The 26,324-nt window shown below is 33.8% G+C and overlaps 1 protein-coding gene across 3 annotated transcripts in view; it reads right to left on the bottom strand.

Moving 5' to 3' along the window:
- The window catches only part of LOC105837687 (probable 2-oxoglutarate dehydrogenase E1 component DHKTD1, mitochondrial), a 349,118-nt gene that overhangs the window by 70,947 nt on the left and 251,847 nt on the right, over positions 1-26,324 (bottom strand). For 2 of the 3 annotated variants that reach the window (XM_012682662.3, XM_036287685.1), the window contains exons 8-9: positions 8,864-9,071; positions 8,360-8,772 (exon numbers count right to left, since the gene is read on the bottom strand). In XM_012682662.3, the coding sequence (XP_012538116.1) occupies positions 8,360-8,772; positions 8,864-9,071 (621 nt within the window). The remainder of the gene's footprint in view (positions 1-8,359; positions 8,773-8,863; positions 9,072-26,324) is intronic. The other variant, XM_012682663.3, reaches the window with a different exon arrangement.

Consider the following 26,324-nt stretch of genomic DNA (forward strand, 5'->3'; position numbering starts at 1 on the left):
TATCAGCTTTATTTACGCATCCCATATAGTTATTGTAGTCCTTTACCATTTCCGGACAAGTAACTGGCAAAATAAATCCTTCTATCGACGATTCACACTCAATAAAACTGAAAGATCATGAAAGTTAAACACAAATTGAACTGGCTTTTTATCCATTCATTTCACCCATCGTACGCCTTCATTAGATGTACGGAATTCGCTTTCGCTGACATTTAAATCTTTGTCTTTGATTTGATTTTTTGGCAGAGCAGACCTATCTTTTCTTATAGTTGTACATGCAAAAGTTTTATCTTTCAACAAAGAATTCATCAAATCTATACTTGAAAAATAATTGTCAAAGTACATGTGGTAATTCTTGTTCACTAAAGCTCGTGATAAATCTTTTACGACTTTTTCTCCTAGATATTTTTGAGGTTTCTTTCTAACTTTTCCAGTACATTTGAAATTCACACATATAACCGTATTGATCACCAAAATTTATAACCCTTTTTTATCGGCTTCATTGGCATGTATTGCTTCATACTACTCCTACCTAAAAATTTTACCATGCTTTCATCTATTGCTTGGTATTGAGTAGGATCGTAATAATGAGTGTAAGTTTGTAAAAGATTATCGAGAAAAGGTTTAATTTTATCATAATTAATTGACCTTTTTTTGGTTTCTTACAGCTATCGTTCAAATAGATATTCGATAACAAAAAGGAAAATCTTTTTACTGGCATTACAGATGTATGGAATTAATGTAAAGATCGTGAAGTTGTAAATTAGTTGACCAATAGTCACGATACGACGGAAGTCTTTTCAAACACATAAGCGTGTTGATTACTAAAAAACCGTTTTATCTCTTCACTTGTAACATTTTCACTAGCAGGAATATTTTTTTGATGTATGTAAAGATTAGTCTGTGTTTGCTTAATATTCTTTTGAGAAAACAAACAAATAAAAAAAAATCACCAGGTGTTTTGATATTTTTTGGAATATTTTTTGGATCAACATGTTCAGTGAATGGAAAATCAGCATTTTCTTTATTTTCTGTTTTCCAAATCCCATCTTTTGGAACTGCTTTATCACGTAAGTTTAACTTGATACGGGCACAGCTATTGAATGATTTTTCTTGTAAATTGTTGTCAATATTGACAGTTTCATTGTCGCTCCGCTCATTACCATCTTCCGATTCATTGGCTGATGATAAAGATACAACATTGTCAAATTCGTTATCCGACTCATCTATTTTATATATCAAAAATAATAAATGATGAATCTAATATGTTGTACCCCTCGTTGGAGTACGTTGGAAATCGCTGCTAGAGATATCGCGAGAAGGGTTTTTTCGCGCGGGTATATTTTAAGCTTAAATATTGGATGTTAGATCCGCGCTGGTACCGTAAATCTCTGAGCGATCGCCCATGTGAAAGATCTAGTGTGTGGCTAGTAGGGCGTCGCGTATTCCTGGCCATGTCCCTCGGCGGAGAGTGGACTTCGTTTTGGTTTCCAAATTGAGAACGAAGTTCGCGAATTTTAAATAATAGTTTATGGAGTATGTTCTCCATGGGGTTGCTTATTTATTTGTGGCGCTACCGGTGTATTTCCACTTTGCTCGTGTGAGTCCCGAAGCTCTTGTGCTTCTTCTTCGGGTTTTTCCCGGATTACGCGGGGTGACGCATGTGGCGGGAAGCATGTCGACGGTCCCGCTACGTCTGTCCCCATTGGTGAACGTGTGTCCATATTGTCGTTATCTATTATACTAAAGTCTGGTCCCTGTATCGGAAACACGCGTTCCGTTGTTATATTCGGAGAGTTCGTTTAACTATCCAAAATCCGAATTGCGTTATCGAATATTGCTGTTAACGCGTTTTGAACTGCGTTAAACGCGGCATGTTTTACTCAGTGGACATGGACGTTCGGTTATAGGGGTGCGTGCTGAGTTCGCGTTACGGCTTATTTTACGGTATCATATGCCGCGTTGCACTGGTACGTTTGCATTTGTATGCCTTTTGAATTACGGTAGCTATCCTACCTATTCCTTTTACAGTAATCGCAGTTATCGGGGGTCAACCGATATTTTACTCTATTCGCGTTACAATTTTGTGTCGTTCTACGCTGGTTTCACGTTAATGTGTGTTGGACTTACATAAGTATGACGATAAGCTGCATAGTGCGGCGATCTACTAAGCCTCGTCGCGGTGTCGTCTCGAGTTTCACCGTAATTGCTGACGCGCTATGTACGCTCCGGCGTGGCTAACTTCCTGGCCGAAACAGCTGATTGCTTGGTGACGATCGGCTCCTTTTGGATCTCCTTTTGGCACTGTAAATCCCACCGCTGCCACTACTGTTGTACCCCTCGTTGAAGTACGTTGGGGATCACTACCAGAGATCTCGCGAGGAGGGGTTTTAGTCACTACACACCACTCTTTGTGTTCAGCACTTTTATTATAATGTCTGTTTACAGTGTTAGATCGCGACCCCGCAAAGCAAAGTGTCGTGGTTGTGTACAATACAATGTTTTGTGTCGACGATACACGACTCCGCAAAGCAGAGTGTCGTGTGTTAGCCTCGGATTATCGACTTCTGATAGACCCGTCTCTTGACGGCTTCTAGTTGACCCGTCCCTCACTTTCTTTCGGCGGTTTATATATCCGTTAATTTGTCTGAGCGAGGGAAGGGGAGGATTGCGTGAGGGCGTAAATCGATCAGTGCTCCAAAACCTTGCTTAGACAGCAAGTGCTGTCTAAGAAGCATTGCACTAATTGTCGAGCGGATTGCGCGGAACCTCGCACAATGAGCTCGATGCTGATTGCTGCAGCTGACCGACTTATGTCATCGGTGCTACTGACACCTTTCTTATCGGTACAAGTGTGTCACTCATGACAAATTTCTTTCAAATAGTATCACTTGTGATGTTTCAATATAAAATAAATATATATTGAAATCTTGAAAAAAATTTTAATGCAAGAAAATAAAAAGTATGTAATAAAACAGCGCTTGGCTTTAAGTGCCCTGGGTGTACTTCCAAAAGCGACTACCCTTCGATTTTGCTTAAATTTTGTACATAGCTTCTTTTTATTTAGTAAATAAGATTCCCAAATGGATTTTGGGCGACGCGGCTCCCTCGCCTCCTTCAAAGATAAAACTCTTTATTATTAATTATTTGAGAAAGAGTAAATATTGACAAAAGGGGACTCAGCTTCAATCACCTTGACCTTCACATGTTGTTAAGGTCATTGTCCTGAGTAATCTACAACAAATTTTAGCCGTTGCTCGTTGTTCATTAAAAAGTTATTGATAAAAATTTGTAAGAATTAAAATATGTACGCAGTGTAACAGTGCAAAACTTGATAATAAAACTTTTACGAATCGAAAAAGACTGTCTCAAAATGAAAATTTACAAATACAGAGCATAAGAAATAAACACGAGTAAAATTGTAAACATTGCAGAAAGGCAAATACAAATACACACACACACGCGCGCGCGCAGGGGCATGCAAGGGAGGCCTTTGGCCCCCCTCCCGCATTCACCCCGTCCAAGTCGCTAACCCATGTTTATACACATTACAAACAAAGTAAAGTTCACATGTGTTTGCAGATTTCCAATTCAGTGTACATGGGTTAGTGATTTAGACGGGGTGGGTGCGGGAGGGAGGGCCGAAAGCCCCCCTTGCCCCCCCCCGTGTGTGTGTGTGTGTGTGTGTGTGTGTATGTGTGTGTGTGTGTGTGTGTGTGTGTGTGTGTGTGTGTGTGTGTGTGTGTGTGCGTGCGTGCGTGCGTGCGTGCGTGCGTGCGCGCGCGCAAAGCATTCTCTGCACCACATGGGTTTGCGATCTTATAAATAGAAAAAACTATAATTTTTATGATTTTTTCATGGTTTATGCATATATAGATATGTGTATGGTAACGGCGTTAAAACTTAATAACTCATTTTACAACAGCTTTATGATAATAACAACTAAACTATTGCAATTACGTAAAATATATATACGACCTTATTTGTAGAACTTTTTACGAGCTTCATTTTTTGTTGGACAACTTTTTCCGTACAATTAATACTTTATGAAATAATTAACAAAAACAGTTTTACCTTTGAAGGGAGCTGAGGGGCGAGGGGGCCGCGTCGCCCAAAATCCATTTGGGAATCTTATTTACTAGATAAAAGAAAGCTATATACAAAATTTCAGCAAAATCGGAGAGTTGTCGCTTTCGGAAGTTTATCCGATGTCCCTTACGGTTGGATTTCTGAGACGACGCTTTCCGTATCCCCCCTCCTCCCCACTACCGTACCGAGATGCAAAATTCAAGGTTCCCCTGCTGAAAAGTGGGATGTGATAAAAATACGGTTCTATCTATTAGAATTAGACTATAAATTGCACTTACTTTATAACATAATGGATGATGTAAGAAAAATGACAGATATCTGTCTGAAAAGGTTTTTTTGTGATACCAATCTATTTTTATCGTATTATCCTCCACCCTCAACAGAAGATCCAAAAAATTAAGGCTGTTATTTTCTTTTAATTCTAATGTAAATTGGAACCTATAGTAAAAGCTGTTGAATATGTTTACAATTTCAGTGATTTTGCCGAGAGGTGCAGTTAGCAAAATGTCATCTATGTATAACAAAAATAAAACGGCATTTCCAAATTAAACACCAATGCTTTATCTTCAATAAATAAAAAAACTAAAGAGCAAGAAGGCTAAATATTTAGTTGGTAATTCCTTTATATCAAGAATGTGTCTGAAACAATAACAGCGGCAATAAATAAAAATAAATTTATAGTGAGATATAAAATCTTTAACAATCTTAATAAATTCATTAAAGTGCGTAAGGATCCAACAAACTAAAAGTAATAATGTTGTGTACAAGATATTTTGTGAAAATTGTGATGCCTCGTACGTTGGACAAATGAAAAGAAAACTAAAAACTAAATTAAAAGAACAAAAATAATATAAAAGTAGATGTCTCAAAACTTGATTATTTCTGACCATATGTAAAATTTAATCACACCTTTGACTAAGACAACTCAAAGATTTTAGAATTTGAATTTAATTGTTACAGAAGATTGATCGCAGAAATGTTGAACATCAAACAGCAGTCGAACGATCTCAATTTAAATGAAGATATCGAACTGCTAGATGAATCTTATTTTGTCATTTTAGACAGACTTAATAATAATAATAAAATAATAATAATAATAAAAATAGTACAGTTAGGAGAAAGTAAAGAAAACGCGCAACACAAAAACAACGTAGACGGTCAGGTCGAATTATCAGCCAGATTCATTTTAACACTAGAGCATTGCAAATCGATCGAGACATGTCAAGTATCAACTAAAATTATTAGGATGTTGAATAAGTTCTCGCTTCTTTTTCGTGAAAATTATTGCATTATTTAAAAAAAATCAGTAAAAAACCTGTCACTGAAACTATTGTCCATCGCTAGCCACTACTTTTTCTCATCTTTCTGGCAGCATTTGAATTCCACGTTGGAAAAACGACACGTCTTTTGAAGCTATCCAAAAGTCGACTCATTTTTTGACATCTTCATAAGAATGGAAGTGCTGCTCAGCCAGACCATGTGCCATCAATTGGAACAAGTGGTAGTCGGAAGGCGCAATGTCCGGTGAATATGGCGGGTGGGGTAGGATTTCCCATTTAAGCGTTTCCAAGTAAGTTTTCACCGGTTTTGCAACATGTTATGCCGAGCGTTAACATGCTGCAAAATTACTTAGCGGCCGTTTTTCCTTCAATGCCTGGCTCAAACGCATCAATTGTAGCCGGTAGCGATCTCCCGTAATGATTTCATTCGGTTTGAGCAGCTCATAATAAATTACACCCAGCTGATCCCACCAAATGCAGAGCAAAAGCTTGGGACCATGGATATTCGGCTTTGCCGACGATGTTGATGCATGGACGGGCTTACATCACGATTTTCTACGTTTAGAGTTATCGTAGTGTATCCATTTTTCATCGCCAGTCACGATACGATACAAGAATTCTTTCCTTTTCTGCCGTTGAAGCAGCTGTTCACACGTGAAAAGACACCGTTCGACGATTCTCGGTTTCAACTGGTACGACACCCAATGACTTTGCTTTTGAATTATTCCTAATGCTTTCAAACGTTTTAAAACTGTTGTGTGATCAACTTCTAATGATTTTGCAAGTTCAGCTAGCGTCTCACATGAGTCTTCATGAAGTAATGCCTCCAATTCTTTGTCTTAAAACTTTTTCGGTGCGCCAGAGCGTTCTTTAGCTTCAATATCAAAATCATTATTTTTGAAGCGTATAAACTAATCTTTGCATGTTGTTTCCGACAAAGCATGGTTGCCGTAAGTCTTAACAACAATTCTGTGTGCTTCCCAATAATATTGTGTTGACCCAATAATATGGTGAGAATTTTCAGATCCCCACAAATTTGCCATCTATGTTCTGTGTATTTAATTTTTTCAAGAACTGTTTTCAGGTTTATGTACTCTTCTTTTATCCTCGAATGCGCTACAGGAATGGAGGCATATACATTAGTATTGTGCAGCAACACTGCTTTCAAGCTTCTCTTAGAAGAATCTATGAATAGTCTCCACTCATTAGACTTGTAACATCCAGATTTTGTTCATTAATCCAAGCCTTTGACAATAAAAGAATTATACATAATAAAAAGAGGATGTGAATTTTCTACGCTATTTATTCACAGCTCAGACTTGTTATACCTATGGAATATTCCCTTGATAATGTGGTTACGTAAGTTTGCACATTCTGGATTATACATTTGTGACCAAACTGCTTTTACAAAGTGTTTTTTTGAGGTTAGGAAAAAATAAGCCAATTTAGCAATTCCCCACACAGCACAGGATATCGCAATATCCATCAGATATCCGAGGGATATAGCAATAACCGTAGGATATCTATGGGATTGCAATATGTCCAATTGGATATCTCGATAACCTGGGGATATCCTCAGAATAAAGTGTGCTGTGTGGGTCTGACCTTGGATTTAGATTCAGCGGGTCAAAATACATAAGGATAGACTAGCCTGGTCCACCGGACCAACATCTAAAAAAAATTATTTTTGAGGTTAGAAAATGTGAGCTAACTTTACAATTCTGACCTTGGATTCGGATTCAGCAGGTCAAAATACATAAGGATTGACTAGTCTAGTCCGCCGGACCAACCACTTTTTTTTGTGTGCCTGTGTAATTGATATGGTATAAAAGTAATAGTAGGAAAAAATTCTATATTCTTAATGGTAGGAAAAAGTAATGGCGACAATGAACAATTTGTCAACAAAAATGATTACTAATGTAATGTTTATTGTGACTATTAAAGAATATCTTATTACCCGCTTCTGCGGCATTGACGCCATGTAACGTGGAAAATATGTATGCCCTAGTGGGCATTGACGCCATATGGCGCACATCGTTTATTTGTTAATTGGCTGAATCGATTTGCATGAAAATTGATATCCAAACGTTTTTTGTGTCGCTGAATATGAATCCAAAGTCCAAACTCCAAAATTCAAAATGGACCCAAAATAGTCCAAATTTTTCGATTGTTACAAAATTTGGTATATAGGGGTTTTTTAGATTGCTGAGTACAAATCCAAAGTCAAAACTCCAAAATTCAAAATCGTAGACCCAAAATGGCGGACCCAAAATAATTAAAATTTTTCGATTGTTATGAAACTGTTATCTAGGGGTTTTTTGGGTCGCTGAGTACAAACGCAAGGTCAAAACTCCAAAATCAAAATGGCGGACCCAAAATACTGTAAAAAATAACCAAAATTTTTCGATTTTTATTTTTAACAAAATTTTGTACCTCAAATTTGGCAACTCGAAAACCCCTGTATTATGAATTTTATCCAAATAAACTAAATTAAAATATTTTCGGTCCGCCATATTAGATCCGCCATTTTAAATTTAAAAATTCTGATGTCTGATTCGTATCAGTAACCCTAAAAGCCTTTAGATATAAAATATCATTGAATTGCGATTACTTTTTTTCTTTCCCACGGGGGCACGAACTGTGAAATTTTGCCTGCCGCCGAAGCAGTTAACATTTTATTTTAAAATACAGAATTCTAAAGTTCTGTTGTTTATTCGCTGTTGTTTAAAGATAAACTGTATACGCATTCATAGAATGCGTATACAGTTTATCTTTAAATTGGAAATTAATATAGATGTTACTCTTAAAAATAATATTCAAATTAATTCTTAAATTGAGAATAATAATGAAGTTAATTTTCAAGTTGAGGATAATATTCAAATTAAGGGTTACATTAAAGTTTACTGTCTGAAATAATATTTAAACTAAGTATGATTTTTGGATTTTACTTCTTTGTTTAATAATTTGTAATAATATATTTTTTGTCTTACTTGTCTTCTTAATAAATGGAAATATTGCGCTGGTTCACTTGGATTAGCAATATGTATATTAACATCATCACCATCGATACTGTTTTCGCTACTGTTCGTTAATTGTAAAAATCTTTCAAGTCTACATGAACTATGCTCCGGTCCAGCACCATCATATCCGTGTGGTAAAAGCATTGTTAAGCCGCTACTCAACATCCATTTTGTTTCTCCGCTTGTTATATACGTATCGATAATAATTTGTGCTCCATTAAAGAAATCTCCAAACTGAGCTTCCCAAATAGGCAATGTAACAGGTGATGTTATGCTTATACCATATTCAAAACCTAACACAGCTTCCTCAGATAAAATACTGTTGGCTACCTCTAATTTACCAATTTGATTATCAACTATCGAATTCAACGGAATAAAAATAGCTAAAATGTATATTGTTCTTACAATAATTATGGCCAAAAAATAAATCAATACTGAATAAATATTTATTATCAATTATATATGAAAATGTACCTTCTGTAGATTGATCAACGAGCATGGCGTGTCTCTGTGAGAAAGTGCCACGGCCGACATCTTGTCCACTTAATCTTACGTTATATCCTTGATATAAAAGAGAACCCATTGCTAATGCTTCAGCAGTCGACCAATCCAAAGCGTTACCGCTTTCAATTCTTTTTAAGCGATTTTGAACATGATTCTTTAATAATTGTGGATGGATATTCTACATTATAGAAAAAAAAGAATATACATATATTGGTTTTATATAGAATATGAATTTAATTTTAAAATGTTTTAAATAATTTCACTATTCTAAATAAATTCGAAATAATTAAAATTCAATAAAAATAAATATTTTAGATTATGGACACAATAATTTCAACTGGTAAGATTAGTACACTCTACAGCTATGAAATTGCCTTTGTATCACAATAAATACAAGATTATAAGAAAGCTCAATGAATGAAGCAAGTGATTTGAAAATGCGTGAAATCCGAAGAAAAATACAAATTGAATTGTTGTTATCATTATATTATTGTACCATGTTACTACTAAATGTATTAAAATTTTTTTTCCTGATAAAATTGACTGTATCTCATAATTTCTGTGTGTATTTTAATTAGGCAGAAAAAAGTTTCAAATTTTTAAATTTAAAGGTTTTGAGGGCATTGATGTTGCTTCCAATAGAAAGGGTTTCCGGATACTACCGCGTACAGCGTTGCGCCAATGTTTCGCAAACATTGCAGTTTGCACCATAGGTATGAGCTCCAATACTGATTCTGAGCTCTCTTGGATTGTGATCGTCTTTAAATGCCCTTTACATTGAAGATAAGGAAGAAGGAAAAGAGGATGGCGTAGTTCGTCCAATGTTTCAATCGATCAATCAAAGTTGTTCTATCGAAAATCAACACACATAGATCGATATCTTTATGCTACCTCTCACCACCACCTCTTGCAAAAAAGTTCAGACGTTACAATCTTTGAACCAACTTCTATGAATGGAGAATTAGAACATCTCAATCAAGTCTTGACCAAAAATAGATATAGCAGCGAGAAAATCAATCGAACAATCCCAAAATTGAAGAACAAAATTTCTAGTTTCAACAACGCCAAGACGCCGAATGAAAAAGAAGAAAAAGAAAAAGAAGAGTAGAAGATAGCTGTTCTTTCATATCTTCAAGGTACTACAGAGTGCATTAGCAAAATTTGCGTAAACACAGCATTGAAGTAATCTTCAAATCACAAAGAAAGATTTTTCCTAGTTAGTTCCTAATCCGAAGGATCAGACATCACGCCTAGAATCACCAAGTATATACAACCCTGACAGACGAACTTGACAAAAATTTGACAATACGGACAAATACTAAATGTATTTCAGACAAATTTTTGATCGAATAGACATAACTAGATATAGTCCAGAATTAATATAAAATGTCTACCCCATTTAAATTTTGTCAGAAGTTGTTGCAAAAATACTACGTCAAAATTATAATCAAATTATAATCAAATCTAGTTTAGATTAATAGACAAAATAAACACAATATAATGAGCTCGATAATGCAAAGCAACAAATTATATGAAGAAACAGGTCAATACGAGCTAATATAATATTCTTAGTAAAAATAGGACATATTGACTGATATAAAAAAGTAAATAAATCATGAATAAAAGAAAACTAATACGCATTATAAATTAAAGAAACGTTTTGACTCTGCGGAATCCTCATCAGTCTGTGTTACAAATTATATAATATTAAATTAAGTACTGGCCTAACGTTAACGATGAATAAAACAATAGATATGTATAATATCGTCGTTTTCCGATGATATTGTAATGCTTTATATCTATTGTTTTATTCATCATTAACGTTAGGACAGTACTTAATTTAATATTATATAATTTGTAACACAGATTGATGGGGATTCTGTAGAGTCGAAACGTTTCTTTAATTTATAATGCGTATTAGTTTTCTTTTAATCATGATTTGTTTACTTTTTTATATCAGTCAATATCATATTTTTACTAAGAATATTATATTAGCTCGCTGTATTGAGCTGTTTCTTTATGTAACTAATCTAGATTATTTAATATATTTGGATAAAGTCCATTTAGTCCAAGACTTATCCAGAAAATTAGTGTTTATTAAAAAAATTTTTTTTAATTTCAGTTCTGTTTAAGATCTGTGATCAACATACAGTGAAACCCCGCGTTAGCGTACTCCGCGTTAGCGGAAACTATCCCCTCCATATGCACTCGGCCCACATGAGTAGCGTGTGTGGGGATAGCAATGCAGTCACGTAGTACGTAAGCAGTTACGACATATTCTTAAAGATTTGTGCAAGATTTTAATCTGTAATTAATTCATTTAAGACTAAGAAATGGCTAATATTTTTTTAAGTTTAAGAACTTATTATTTTGTCTACATGGTCATTAAAAATTGTCTCAAAAAATTGTTTTAAAATATTATTTGTGTAATATAAATAAAAATATATTTTTATATAAATTTTTATTTGAAAAATTCACGCACGTGTAAATAAAATAGCCAACACTAATTTAAAATAAATTGTTTAAATGTAATCACATAAAAAAAGGAACACCGATTACAATCAAAGCTGGATTTCTAATTTGATATTTTATTTATAAATTATATGTTGGAAAATAATAATAAATTAAAAGTGTAGGGAATATAAAATATTCGGGAATGTTATTTATTACAGAGGTACGAGATGTGAATTTTTCGGACGGCTATAGATACGATTGACTTGATCTGAGACGCTCTGCTTGCAATTTTATGATCGAATACATTTAGTCTTAAGCGTAAACATTAACTGGTTAGATGGCAATACCGTTACGTCCCTGAATTTCACGGAGTGGGAGTGAAACCAAGGGTTTCTAGCAATAGGAGATCCTAGCAATAGGAGATAACCCCGCGTTAGCGGACCAGAGCCCTGAACAGTCCGCTAACGCGGGGTTCCACTGTATTAAAACAAGCAATAACACACAAAGTATTTGACAAAGCGCTAAAGACCAGTGTAACGTTCGGTAGTCAGAGGCAGAATGAGCGAGACTTATTTACCGTTAGTCATTTTCGACAAAATGTCAAATAAACAATAATAAGAATTGTCAAGACAGTCCTTCGGTAAATTGATGCCATTAACTTGTTCCTTAATATAGATTTCTGAAATTAACCTTTTTTGGTATCTTGATTCAGAATCTAATATCTTAACGTTATTCCAATCAAACACGTGGTTGTTTTTTAGCATGTGTTCTGTTACCACGGAGTGTCTCGATGATTCCAATTTAAAATTTTTCGCATGTTCTTTAATTCTGGTACTTAAATGTTTCTTTGTCTGTCCTACATATGACACGTTACAATTTTTACAGCATATTTTGTAGACAATATTATTCATTAGATTTATGTCGATTATGTCCTTCTGCATCCTAATAAACATGTTTAATTTATTGAGACAACGAAAGCCAACCATGAACAAATCTTTATTAACAAAAGATGAGGCGGTTTCAGATATGGTATGTGCCTAATATAAGGTAACACAAAATGTTTTTTCTTTATGCGCTGACTTTCAGTTTTAACTTGATTAGTTTGAGAGTCTGTGAGTTCCACTTGATTATTGAAATGTATCTTAAGTCTGTTATTAATTTCATGAAAAATAAGATCTAGTGGATAACCGTTGTCTAGTAATATATTGATGCAATATTCTAGATTCTTTTGCTAAAAAGCTGGATCTGACAACATAATTGCTTTATCTATTAGACTATAGATTGTTCCTATTTTGTGACAACGAGGGTGATGCGAGAAAAACGACAAATATCTTTCGGAAAATGTATCTTTATGGAACCAATCAATTATATGATCTTGTTGTTCTTTACTTTCAACAAAAGGTCCAAAAAGCTGAGACAGCGGTATCTTTCACGTTCTAAAGTGAAATGAAGTCTCAAGTGGAAGTTGTTAAACATGTTGACAGTTTCGGTGGTTTTTGTCAGGATATCATCTACATATCGATAATAAATCGGAATTTCGAGTTTTAATGCTTTCAACGCTTTGTCCATTTTATTATAACTTTTAGCTTTTTCTACTTTCTCATCTTAAAAAATATAAGAAATATTAATTTTTCATTTTTTTTTACAGAGCAAAAACAAATTTTTTTATGAGTTACACATGTTATTTTACGTATATAAAAATCAGTAGGAAACCGTAAATTTATATTTATGTAAATATATTTTAACTAATACATATATTGTTTACCTTCTGATAATATTTATTGAATTGATCTATAACCAATATGTATTCATAAGCATCAAGCATTTATATATCATCACGAAATCTCGGTACGCATATACGACCTTTGAGATTAAGTAACATTGCCGGTGACTGACAAAAGGATAGGTAACCGCTTTTCCGATTATAAAAGTTAAATAGTGTTATAATAAATGTAAATATAGCTCGGGTAATCGCACTTATAAAATTATCGCAGAAATTAAGTGACATTAGATACAGAAATAGTACAATTTTAAAAATATTCTTTTACTAGATTTGTTATCCTGAAATAAATTAGACAAGTCTGAGACTTGTCTAATGTATTTCAGGATAACAAATCTAGTAAAAGAACATTTTTATTGACCAAATAACATTTTACAGTGTAAACAATATGTAGACAGATATTTAACTAAAAAGGGTCTAAAAATAAGACTAATGAGCGTGTTTTGACATTCAAAACGCATCTAAAACAAGTTTAATATAAGTCTAATTTCTGTCTATATTTAGTCAAATTTGTCCAGGGTAAGATTCTTTGTTTTTGCGGAAAAGTGTACACAGAAGAAACCGGGAAGAAGATTAATACACGAATCAAAGAACACCAGTGGTAACAAATACGGCCAGCTTTCTCAATCAGGCTTAGCTAAACACCGATACTCTGTGAAATACGACAAAACTAGCTCTTTTTCAAAGTTACTTTGCTAGAAAACATCGTGAAAGTCTAGAAATGTTTAAACATTCTGATAATCTTAACCATGGTAAAGGTTCTCTTGGGTTTTTAATCCATTAAATCCCAAATAGACAATTTTCTGTGACTTTTTTCAGTGGTATTTTATACTATGAATCTAATCCTCAAAAATTTCAAACTAATTTTTTCTTGTGTAAAATTTCCTGAACTTTTAATTTCAGTCATTAGAATTTCTCAAAAATACGATCTGGACCATTTATGTTAATTTATTTAAAAAAAGCTGATTTTTTCACTAAAATTTTTTTTCAATCAATATTTACACATAGAAATATTGGTTTTATGGATCGTTGATTACAATTCTGTTATCAGACATGTAAAATTTAAGATAGCGGAGCCAATATGGCGGTCAAAAATGTTTGAAGTTAATCAAATTTACTGAAAATCACTATGTGAGATTTATTGAGTGACTGATTACGAATTTGACATTAGAATTGTCGATTTGTAAACGGCGAATTTACTGTCATAAATGAAATAATCAAAACCACTCAAATTTCATCAACTTTAAAATTTATTTGATTCATATGGGCGCAGATGAGTTATAAGTTTGTTGCGCCTTGCGGTACAACAAAGGATTTTTGCCGTACCTTGCGGTGCGATAAAAGATCTTTCGGGATTCGTTGCTGCCCAAGGAGTAGGAACTCGCGGAAAAAGGCGGTTTTTGTTGGCAGGGTCCTCAAATCACTCACTCACTGATTCTAAGTTAATTTGATATAAAAGATTTATTTCATTGTGGTTGTACATTGGTTGCGGTCGGCGAAGGTGCCGCGTCGTATTACACTTGATTAGATACGGCGCGTGACTCGGAGTTAACGCGTCGTATCTTTGCTCGCTTGAGATTTGCTTTCGGCTAAGTCCCGAACTCGTACTTCACTCGTGCGGGCCGTACGTATCGGCTTGATTTCTAATCACTGATCCCGCTGGCCGCTGTTCGGCAGCAGCTTAAATAGTGTCGCGGATTTAATTATTAGTGGGGGCATCGGGCCCTCCGCATGACCATATATGGTCATTCCTGCGCGCATCCGGCGCGCGGGAAATATTTGCGAGCTTAGCAACAATTGCCAAAATGCAGGTGTACATTTCCGGTGGCATGATTGCTAAGCTGGCTTCGCTAATTCTTTAAGGTGGCTGGTGCGTTGCCCAGTGCGATGACCGGCCGGCAGCGCACGAGGCATGTGTCACCTGACACCTTATGATAGCGAGCCTTCCTCGGCGAGCTAAATGATAATTTGAATACTTTATTTGTAATATAATTTTATTGGTTGTGTTCCGCTCACAACAAGTTGTATTCTACAAATTCAATTTTCTTTCATTATTTTTCTCGTATTTTCTATATTCATGATATACATTCAAAAACTAAAAAATACAAAATATTGAACCAAATACAAAAAATTAAAAAAAAATTACAAATGGAAAAAGGGAAAAAACTAAAGGCTCTTTATTTACAGTGGAACCCCGCGTTAGCGGACTGTTCGAGGCTTTGGTCCGCTAACGCGGGGTTATCTCCTATTGCTTGGTTTCACTCTCATTCCGTGAAATTCAGGGACGTAACGGTATTGCCATCTAACCAGTTAATGTTTACGCTTAAGACTAAATGTTTTCGATCATAAAATTGCAAGCAGAGCGTCTCACAAGGGGACCTTACGGGTCATGGAACACCGATTTTTTTTATACTTATAGGATTTGAAGATCAGTACCCGGACTTCAATTTCCTAAAGCAGTACGACGCGCTTCTCAAAAATACTCGAGAAAATCGATTTTGAAGATTTCCGATATCTGTAAGTACAGAAAATTTTAACCTATTGTCAGAGCCGCTCGTAGCCGAGCGCACAGAGCTCTAGTTTCGTAAGCGCGGAGTCGCTGGTTCGATTCTCGCTCTGGCCTCAATTTTTTTTCATAAGTTAATAAAGTTTTTTTTTTAATCCTATATCTTAACATTTATCAAATTGAAATGCTAATTAATTATTAAATATTTATTCGTTATTTTTTAAATAAAAATTAAATTGGCTCATGTAATACTGACGAGTAATGTCAAATGTATTTATTATTAATATATTTTATAACATACATGAATTAATAACTCATAAAAATTAAACAACCATTTTTATAAATATTATTTTTGTTTTTTATATTATTTTTGTATTTACTCGTAATCTCTTAAAAAGTATTTCATTTTCTTTAATGTTTTCCATTTTTTATACCAAATTTTAATTTATTATAAATATTCGCATTTTCAATCAAGTAGTAATTAAAAATAAAAAAATGTTAATTTTTATTTAAAAAATAACAAATAAATATTTAATAATTAATTAGCATTTCAATTTGATAAATGTTAAGATATAGGATTAAAAAAAAAACTTTATTAACTTATGAAAAAAAAATTGAGGCCAGAGCGAGAATCGAACCAGCGACTCCGCGCTTACGAAACTAGAGCTCTGTGCGCTCGGCTACGAGCGGCTCTGACAATAGGTTAAAATTTTCTGTACTTACAGATATCGGAAATCTTCAAAATCGATTATCTCTAGTATTTTTGAGAAGCGCGTCGTACTGCTTTAGGAAATTGAAGTCCGGGTACTGATCTTCAAATCCTATAAGTATAAAAAAAATCGGTGTTCCATGACCCGTAAGGTCCCCTTGTCAGATCAAGTCAATCGTATCTATAGCCGTCCGAAAAATTCACATCTCGTACCTTTGTAATAAATAACATTCCCGAATATTTTATATTCCCTACACTTTTAATTTATTATTATTTTCCAACATATAATTTATAAATAAAATATTATCAAATTAGAAATCCAGCTTTGATTGCAATCGGTGTTCCTTTTTTTATGTGATTACATTTAAACAATTTATTTTAAATTAGTGTTGGCTATTTTATTTACACGTGCGTGAATTTTTCAAATAAAAATTTATATAAAAATATATTTTTATTTATATTACACAAATAATATTTTAAAACAATTTTTTGAGACAATTTTTAATGACCATGTAGATAAAATAATAAATTCTTAAATTTAAAAAAATATTAGCCATTTCTTAGTCTTAAATGAATTAATTACAGATTAAAATCTTGCACAAATCTTTAAGAATATGTCGCAACTGCTTACGTACTACGTGACTTGCATTCCTTTCAAAATAATTTTGATGCTTTCATATTGATCAGCCATTTCAAATTTCTAAATCTTAATATCGAATTTGTATTTAATACAAAACACATATTGGAAATGGTTATTTTTAGACTTTTTGGGCCTCAAAATTGTAATATGTTTTATGGCAAAAATTCATTTAAAAAAAAGTTTATTTTTTTGAGTTACCGTATTTTGTTTAGGATGTGAAAAATGGAAAAACTGACTATGGGATCGTGTTCAGCGAGCCTTAAAACATCTAGGAAAACCTTTGTTCGTTATTTAGAACGCGACCGAACTTGAGTGTAGTAAAAGGTTTCATGGCAAAGATTGCCTTCTTCCAGTCCTTTGGGCCAAGTCCTAAATGGCAAAGATCTTTACCATCAATCCTTAAGGGGTTAAGCATCAATTGCAATGCAAGAAAGTATTGGAGCTTCTAATCCTGATGCTGCCCAAGCGCCTTGATGAAAGCCAAAACTGCGACGATTGCAAAACGTCGGCGCAATGCTGTATGTATCCAGACGCGGCATATATTCGGAAGTCCTTTCTATTACAAGAAATTTTGTAATTTATATAGTTAATTCGAATAATTTGTATTTTATAATGTCAGTAATTACTTTTGCTTTAAATTTCCTTTAAGCTGACAATGAATGATTAAACATCGACGAATAATTAAGAAGAGGCGAAAGTTCCTTAATTATTAAGCAGCAAGTATGTTATACAGATAATGAAATGACAAGTGTGTTTTAGTTATTTATGTTTCAGAGTGTCACTTAGACAGTGACACTCAGAAATAAATTTATTATTAAGCTGACTGAACTACATCTAAGAATATAAGGTCATAGAATTGATCAGATATTAAAAAACGGAATAATTATGAAAGTTACGGAACAATAGTAGGAATACTAGCCCAATAGGAACAATATTAGGAATTCTAACCCAGATTTATGCAGATATGAGCCGCGAAGTGGCGCGCATGTCGCTGCCACTCTGTAGAGTGCGTGACGTAGGGAAAAATTGCGTAAACATGGCCGCCTTTGAAAACCGATACTAACCGATAGTCGGTATTTGATAGAAGATACGGCGTCACCGGAGGAAATTTTTGTAGGAAGAGTTGTTTATCAGGTGTAATCAGTACCTTCATTTAATAGTACTATTAAAAATCTATTTTCGCACGCCGCCGCTCCCACCCATTGTAATACTATCCTCACGTTTGCATACACCATGCTATCTACATTTTATCCCTCTTTTTCTGCTTCTCTTTCCCTCTTTCTCTCTCTCTTTTTCACACACACACACGCACGCACGCACGCACGCACGCACGCACGCACGCACGCACACATTCTTAGTCATATGTTTTTTTTCCCTATTACTTGTGTCTCTCTTGCTCTCACTTATCGCGACATAATCTTTGCGTTCTCTCATACTATCTTCGCTTTCGTTCCCGCCCATTTTCTGTGTTTTTCGCTCTCGCTCTCACCTGTCGGGCACCCTCGCCCCTATCCATTGTATATGTTTCTCGCTTTCGTTCCCACCTGTCGCACATTCTTGCTCACATTCGTCACCGTACTTGCGGCGTTGTATTAAGGAAACAAGTGTAAAGGATGAAGAAACGAAATGTTGAATATACGTTTAAATATTTTTATTTTTTGTAAGTTCAATGTTCAATTATAGGTATAATATGTATTGTCGCTTGATATGATGTACCGAATTGTACCGTGTGTCATTGAACCCTTCCCGCTAGATCTACTTTCATCTTAATCTTTCGATCACGTGATCTTGATGAGGTGATGTCATTGTGAAAACACGCCACATGTTCAATGCATTAACACGTTTATTGTACCATTATCATATTTATAATCTAAATATATTATTCTTAAAATATTTTATTAAAATTAAAAATGATTAACCTTATATATTAAAAATAACTGTTGTGAATGTGATGCACTCACACCAAGAATGTCGCAATAAAAGTGTTAAGTGACACCTCACGCATGCAACACCTGGCATACATACCGAGCGTCGCACCGGGTAATACACACAGTTGCAAAATAAACAACACCCAAAATCTCCTGATTTTGGATGAAATCTGCGTAGCCAGCAATTGCTGGCTAAGCAAGTGCACTGACCGAAGGCCAGTGACCGCGGAAGTACCCCTCGCCCAGTTATACGCCAAAAATCGGTGTATATAAACACCGATGTAAAGATAACAAGCGGGCTTATTTGTATATCATACAGCGATGAACCTATGTCTCTCGACATTACATCTTTATTACGGGTTTTGTAATTAACCAAGTCTTGTAACTCAGTGTGAAGAAATATATCGTGTTAAAATCACTATCGGCTTTATCTCTCACGGAACCTGACCCTGAGGAGTTACGGCAGTTATCTCCGATACCGTGTCTCGAGACCAAGGGGCACAACAAATCTGGTGGCAGCGCGCACAGTGGGGCCAAATCCTAAAAAGCTGGCCAAAAGTCGAAAAATAAAATTTCGATTTATGGGATTTAAAGTACATAGATAGCTAGAAAAATGTCCACAGAATGTAACAGTATATTTTAAAAAAATCAATTATGTATACCTGCCAAGTATAAGCCATTAGAAAAATGCCCTGCGCACAAGTAGTAGATCGATCGTTTAATGCAGAAAAAGAGTGTCATATTAAAAAATTCGCCAAAATTCGTAGAAGTAATCTTTTTTAATTTCGTAAACAGCGTCTTTTAGATGTGTTTAAGTAGATTATGTTTGCACATTTCAAAATTTATAGCAAAAGTATGTAAAATAACAATTAAACGATGTTTTAAGCAGAAATACATAAAAAATTTTCTCTTTATATTTTAGAAAAATAGAGAAACAGTTAGTTGCTCCACTCTGTTCCACTCTGTTTGCAATTTTAAATTAAAGTTTAGGTTATTATCTAACAGAATCCACAATAAACAGCTGCTACTAGCTGCTACTTCGTTTTTTATGTACATTATTGTACGAAAAATCATGAATTTATGTCTAAAATATACGGTAAAAGACGTTCATACTTCTCATTCTTATAAAAAAAGATTGTTATTATAAATGAAAAGAATATTCAACAATATGCAATATACAGTGATACATATATACTGATTTTTTAATGTAAAAACTGCTCACTTCTGATCGCTGTAAGTGACTTCTAGTGACTTTCTAGATATACAGTACAGATGTAGCGACTTTATAAGTATACTGTATAGTTAAACATATTTACTCTTTTAGAGGATAAATGACATTTTAAAAAGGATCCATGCTCTGCCTACTTTGCGTAGCAATTACAGATTAGTGCGAAAGTAACCTTCGCACAAATAACAAGTGGAGAAAGTAACTAAAAATATAACGCTGTGCGAAATACAACGTGAACAAATATTTAAAAATTTGATAAAAATTATTCTGTGGATTATTGTAGATTCTATAAAATGGCAGATTCAGTACATGAAAGTAAGTACATTATTTTTGGTTTTCTGCAGAATTAATGAAAAATTAATAAAATACTTGCGAGTACGGTTTACTCTATTAAAATCAATTAAAAAATTCACTGATTTTGTCGATGACTACTTCTTTTTAATTTAGAAAGTATAGCAGCATCACAACAGTATTGTAATTTTTATTAAATTAAATTTTTTTGCATACCTATATATCTCTTTGGTGAATATATTACTTAATTATCATCTAAAATAAAATTTCATTTTGTTACTAAAAATTATATAATTAATTACGCGATTAATACAAATAATAATTACGCAATTTAATAATTAATTGTTAAAATATAAATATGTAATTGTATTGAAATTTTATTATACAATTTTTTAGAAACAAGTGGTTTCTCGAGAGAGGAAATTTTTCAGCTACTGAAAAATAATTTTAATGACAGTCTTTCAGTAATTTAAGACAAGATTCAAAATCAATTACACGAAAAATTTCAACGAACAATTACCTTATCAGAGAGTAAAAAAAGTACCATTCGCAAAGTAGTATATCAATTAAAAACAAAATGGCAAGATGTTAGCCGAATAGAGACAAAATTTTTTAATAAAAATAAAGAGTGGCTGAAAGTTATGATTTCGATAAAGAGAAAGAAGCTCAATTATCCACAGAAAAAAAATGGGCCGACCAACATCGCAATTTAAACAATGTAGTGAAACGAAGAAAAACGGCAGAGATTCGATCGCAAGTAAGTACTGAAGAGCTTTCTTATGCAACTCAGATGAAGTTGCGAGCTGAAGGAAATGTGAAGGCTGCTAAAATCGTGAAAGATTTGGCTTCGAGTAGTCCATCAAAAGCTGTTAAATATAGAAAATCGTTAGAATTTACTCCTGAAATTAGTCTTTCTGCTGATAAAGCTGTTTCGTTCATAATTGAGCCAAAATTATCGCGAAATCAATATCAAGGATTAAAAAAACATAAGTTTAAAAAAAATGTCAACTGTATCTATCTTATAAAACAGTATATAAAGCCAAATGTAAATGTTATCCCGATAAGTTTTGTATCACAGTATCTGAAACAAGCGCTGAAGTAAAATTACAAGCTTTATTGTATCATACCATCAACCGAATTTTAACGGCTCAAATGGATGTTATGAAATGTTTTTTAAATAAACAACTATCCAACTTTAATTTAATTTGTAAGTGGGGCTGTTACGGTAGCTCAGATCAAAGTAAATATAAGCAAAAATTCAGTGATGGAAGTACATCAGACACCAGCATATTTTTTACTTTGTTAGTTCCACTACAATTAATATCCACCGATCAAGATACTGAAGCAGAAATTGTATGGAAAAATCCGAGATTTTCACGATATTGTAAGCCAATAAAAATAGAATTTGTACAAGAGACTACCGAGACTACTATTAAACAAATACAATACATCAAAGAACAAGAAGCTAAATTTGAAGTTTTTAATACCGTAATAGATGGAAAAGAAATAATTACTTATCAACTTGTTTTAACCATGTTGATGGAAATATTTGTAATGCGATTACGGATACCGTATCAACTCAACACTGTTACTTCTGTAATGCTACTTCAAAAGACTTTAATAATATCGATGCAATTTTAAAAAGAAACATTAATAGAGATAATTTATGTTTTGGATTATCAACGTTGCATATGTGGATAAGATTATTTGAATGCTGTTTACACATCCTTATAAATTAGGTATAAAAAAATGGCAAGCACGAGGAAGTGAAGATAAGACAGCGGTAGAAATTAGAAAAAAAAAATATTCAACAAAAATTTCGTCTACAGTTAGGTCTCATTATAGATAAACCAAAATCTGGATTTGGCAGTTTAAATGATGGGAACACTGCATGAAGGTTTTTTGAAAATTCATGCGTCTCCGCTTCTATAACCGGTGTTGATAAAGACCTCATTAAAAGATTTTATATTATATTACAAGTAATTTCATGCGGTCACGAAATTAATATAAAAAAATTTCAAGAATTTACGTTAGAAACAGCTCGTAAATACATTGAATTATATCCATGGTTTTATATGCCAACATCTGTTCACAAATTTTTGATTCATGGCTCTGTAGTAATACAGTCAGTTTTATTACCAATAGGTCAGATGTCTGAAAAAGCACAAGAATCGTGTAATAAATATATAAAAAGATATCAAGAAGATTTTACACGAAAATCCAGCAGAACAAAACAATGGAAAATGTTTTCTTACGTTTGCTAGTGGCATCAGATCCATACATTTCAAGTTTAAAAAAATTGCCTTAAAAGAAATTGAGATCTTTATTACCAGAAACGTTAGCATTATTAGTACCACCAGAAGTTTCTGTCTCTGACACTGACAAGGGAACGGACAGAACTGTCCCTCACCGATTTTAATGAGCTTTGGATATGTTGTAGAACATAAAAAAATATTAGACCCATATTTTTTTTATCTGCGTATCTCGACGTTTAGGGGTTGAAACCATTCCTCGAAAATAACGCATTTTTTCGTTTTTTGCGAATATTTTTGAAAATATAAGGTTTATGAAAAAATGTTTTATACGAAAGTTTTATGGCATTTTATACTCTTTACAATAGTATATTTATATTTTTTAAAAGTTTCAAATTTTTTAATTTATCCCACCCTTCACCTCTTTTTTTTCAACATTTAAAAAATTTTGTAAGGACAAAAATTAAAGAGCATTAAAAGCCGAATCCACCCATATATAATAACATATGAGTTCCATCATTCTCAATTATTAGCAAAACGAGATAGTAATCTCGTGCTATAGGTGCCGCGCTAGAAGTAGTGTTGCGTTATTTCTTTAGTCACACTCATTAACTACCTCTTCTGCGTACATTTTTATATTAAAACATAAAAATGGATTAATCTTAATTATATAATACGCAACGCGTATTACACGATATAAAGCATAAATGCATATATATAACAAAAGTAGCATATATATACGTATGTGCCTACGTACATTTTCATTGTTACAAATGCGAATATAAATTAATATGAAGCAAAATATTTCTTAACATTTAAAACTGCAAATACAATATAACAAAATATATAATATCAAGAGAAAAATATAAAACATAAACTGCAATAACTATTTGCATAATTATATTATTTACACTATATGCACGTAACACATGCATACGACACGGACAAATAACTTTAATATCAGTGTTGATAGAGGGACCGGTTGTTTTCGCGCAAGCGCATCACGTGAGGCTTCAGTAAAATATCCATTAGTAATAGGAAGGAGATCTTTGATCATACATCTTGCACACGACACCGGCGTATAAATTTAGCAATAGTGATAGACGGATCGGTTGTTCTCGCGCAGGCGTGAGGCTTCAATAAAGCATCTATTAGTAATAGGAAGGAGATATTTGATCTCCATACAATTTTTTTGCAAATTTATAAAAACGTGAACACATTTCACATATTAAACACGCATGTATATTTTCTCGTATTAAATAGAATAATTTATAAATATTGTATTTTATTTGATAAATACTGGTAAGATTTTTTGCAAAATTGTATGCGGACCAAACATCTCCTTCCTATTACTAATAGATACTTTATTGAAGCCTCACGCCTGCGCAAGAACAACCAATCCGTCTATCACTGTTGCTAAATTTATACGCCGATGTCGTGTGCAAGATGTATGATCAAAGATCTCCTTCCTATTACTAATGGATATTTTACTGAAGCCTCACGTGATGCGCTTGCGCGAAAACAACCGGTCCCTGTATCAACACTGATATTAAAGTTATTTGTCCGTGTCGTATGCAAAATGTATATATACATCCATATAAATGTATTTTCAAACTTCAAATTAAATTAAATTATATACTTATATATGTTACGTCCAGCCTTATAGGATTTAACTCTTTATTCGGTAGGAAGGATATTTCAGGGAGAACAGGTAAGGCAGGGAAGAACGTAACAAAACGTGTAGAATTCCCGTAGGCACACAGTTTAAGGAGGGTATGTACCTCGGGTCGAACGCACTTTTTATGACTCAAAAATATAGGTCAACATGCCATAGGGCCGCTATAACCCGTTTCGAGTCGTACGTCCGTCGGTCCAAGTTTCGAGTTAACGAATTGAATCGCTTTAACTCGGGATCGGACCAGATGCAGTCTTTGTTCGGGATAGGCGAGGTCGTTATTAATTAAAATAAAATGATAAAGTTTCACATAAAATTAACAAAAGTATTTATTCTAATAACAAATAAAAATAAAAATAAAAGAAAATACAAATAAACGCTGAAGTCGTGGTTTGACAATTTGTAATAACGGTATAATCGAAATTAAAATGCATAATGAGTATGTATATAGTTGTACAAATATTAAATAAGTATATAGTGGGCGGAGAAAGGGAAACAAAGAGATTTTTTGTTTTTTAATTCTACAGTATTAACGGTAAACGCGGAGCAAAGAAATAGACGAAAGGTTTATTAAATGGTTGCATGGAGAAAACAGAGATGCTTGAAATTGTAAGAGGATAAAGAATAACGTAGGAGAGAGTGGGGGTGGAACATCTTCGGGTTTTGGAGAACTGAAATAAGTAAGAGAAACAGGAGGAGCGGGGATGTTTCGAGGATCACACGGGGGTTCCTCGAGATTGAGGCATGGTGTCGGGATATCTGAGGATCACACAAAGGTTCCTCAGGGTCGTAGTATGGTGACGGGATATCCTGAGATTCGCACACGGGAGCCTCAGGTTCATGTAAGTGTGTGTAAACTTGAGATTCGCACACGGGAGCCTCAGGTTCGTGTGAATGTGTATAAACTTGAGATTCGCACACGGGAGCCTCAGGTTCGTGTGAGTGTGAGGGAATTATTTATAAATAATAGGAGGGTGTCTTAAAGAATTAAAATGGAAGTGAGCTGTTACCATGAGTAACGTAAAAACCAAAGAAATTATGATTGTGGGACTTACTCATTGTTGGTTCTCGAGCAAATTTGTCGGAATCGAATAGATTTCTTGACCGGATGGAACGGCACTAAAGTTTACTTGCGCACTGATTCTACATGATTATTAACTAACTAACTAACTCTAAAAAACGTAACTCTAAAACTTTAAACGTAACTGAACTCACAACTAACTACTCTCAACTAACTGATTATTACTCTCCATTACTATTACTGACTATCTATTACTGACTGCTAAACTCTTATTACTGGTACTCTCATTACTGACTGTTACTATTCCTGCTACTCTCATTACTGACTATCTCTTCAAGATTTGGTATTATATATACAGAGTCTTACAGAGGGAGGATCCAGATGTGGGTGGTTCAAATATTCTAACTGGTAGGACTCTTTTTCAGGATTGTGTGGTGGGTGAATTCTAAGTTTTCTTATTGGAGAAATAGTTTTTCCTTTTTGACCAATCATACGTTGAGTACTCTGTCGAAAGTTTCTCTGTTTCTTCCCACATTCTTTCAATTTTATCGAAGGGATCCGACCTATCGCATAGGTTATCTTCCCTTTGGGTTTAAGAAATAAATAATTTTTTTCTATCGTGCTAGACGTGCTACGGTATGGGTTGCAGATGGAGGAAACGGTTATTTATTTTTTGCTTATGTTTAGATACTTTATTGCTCATTTTTTGTGAGGAAACGTGAAACTTTGCTTAGATCCCATGTTTGTTTTTGAATTTCTATCTTCAGAATTTATTATTTGTTGACTCAATATTCAAAAGAAGTCGGAATTATCTACTTGATCGTTTCGTCCATCTATGTTTGTCATTACGTTTCTAACAGACTAATCCTAGATGCATAAAAAATTATCGGAGACCGTTGAAACGGAATTTCTTTTGTAAATTATTAGTTTTTCTGACGAAGGGAAAT

The sequence above is a fragment of the Monomorium pharaonis genome, chromosome 5 (genome assembly GCF_013373865.1).
Source record: "Monomorium pharaonis isolate MP-MQ-018 chromosome 5, ASM1337386v2, whole genome shotgun sequence".
Taxonomy (NCBI): Eukaryota; Metazoa; Arthropoda; class Insecta; order Hymenoptera; family Formicidae; genus Monomorium; species Monomorium pharaonis.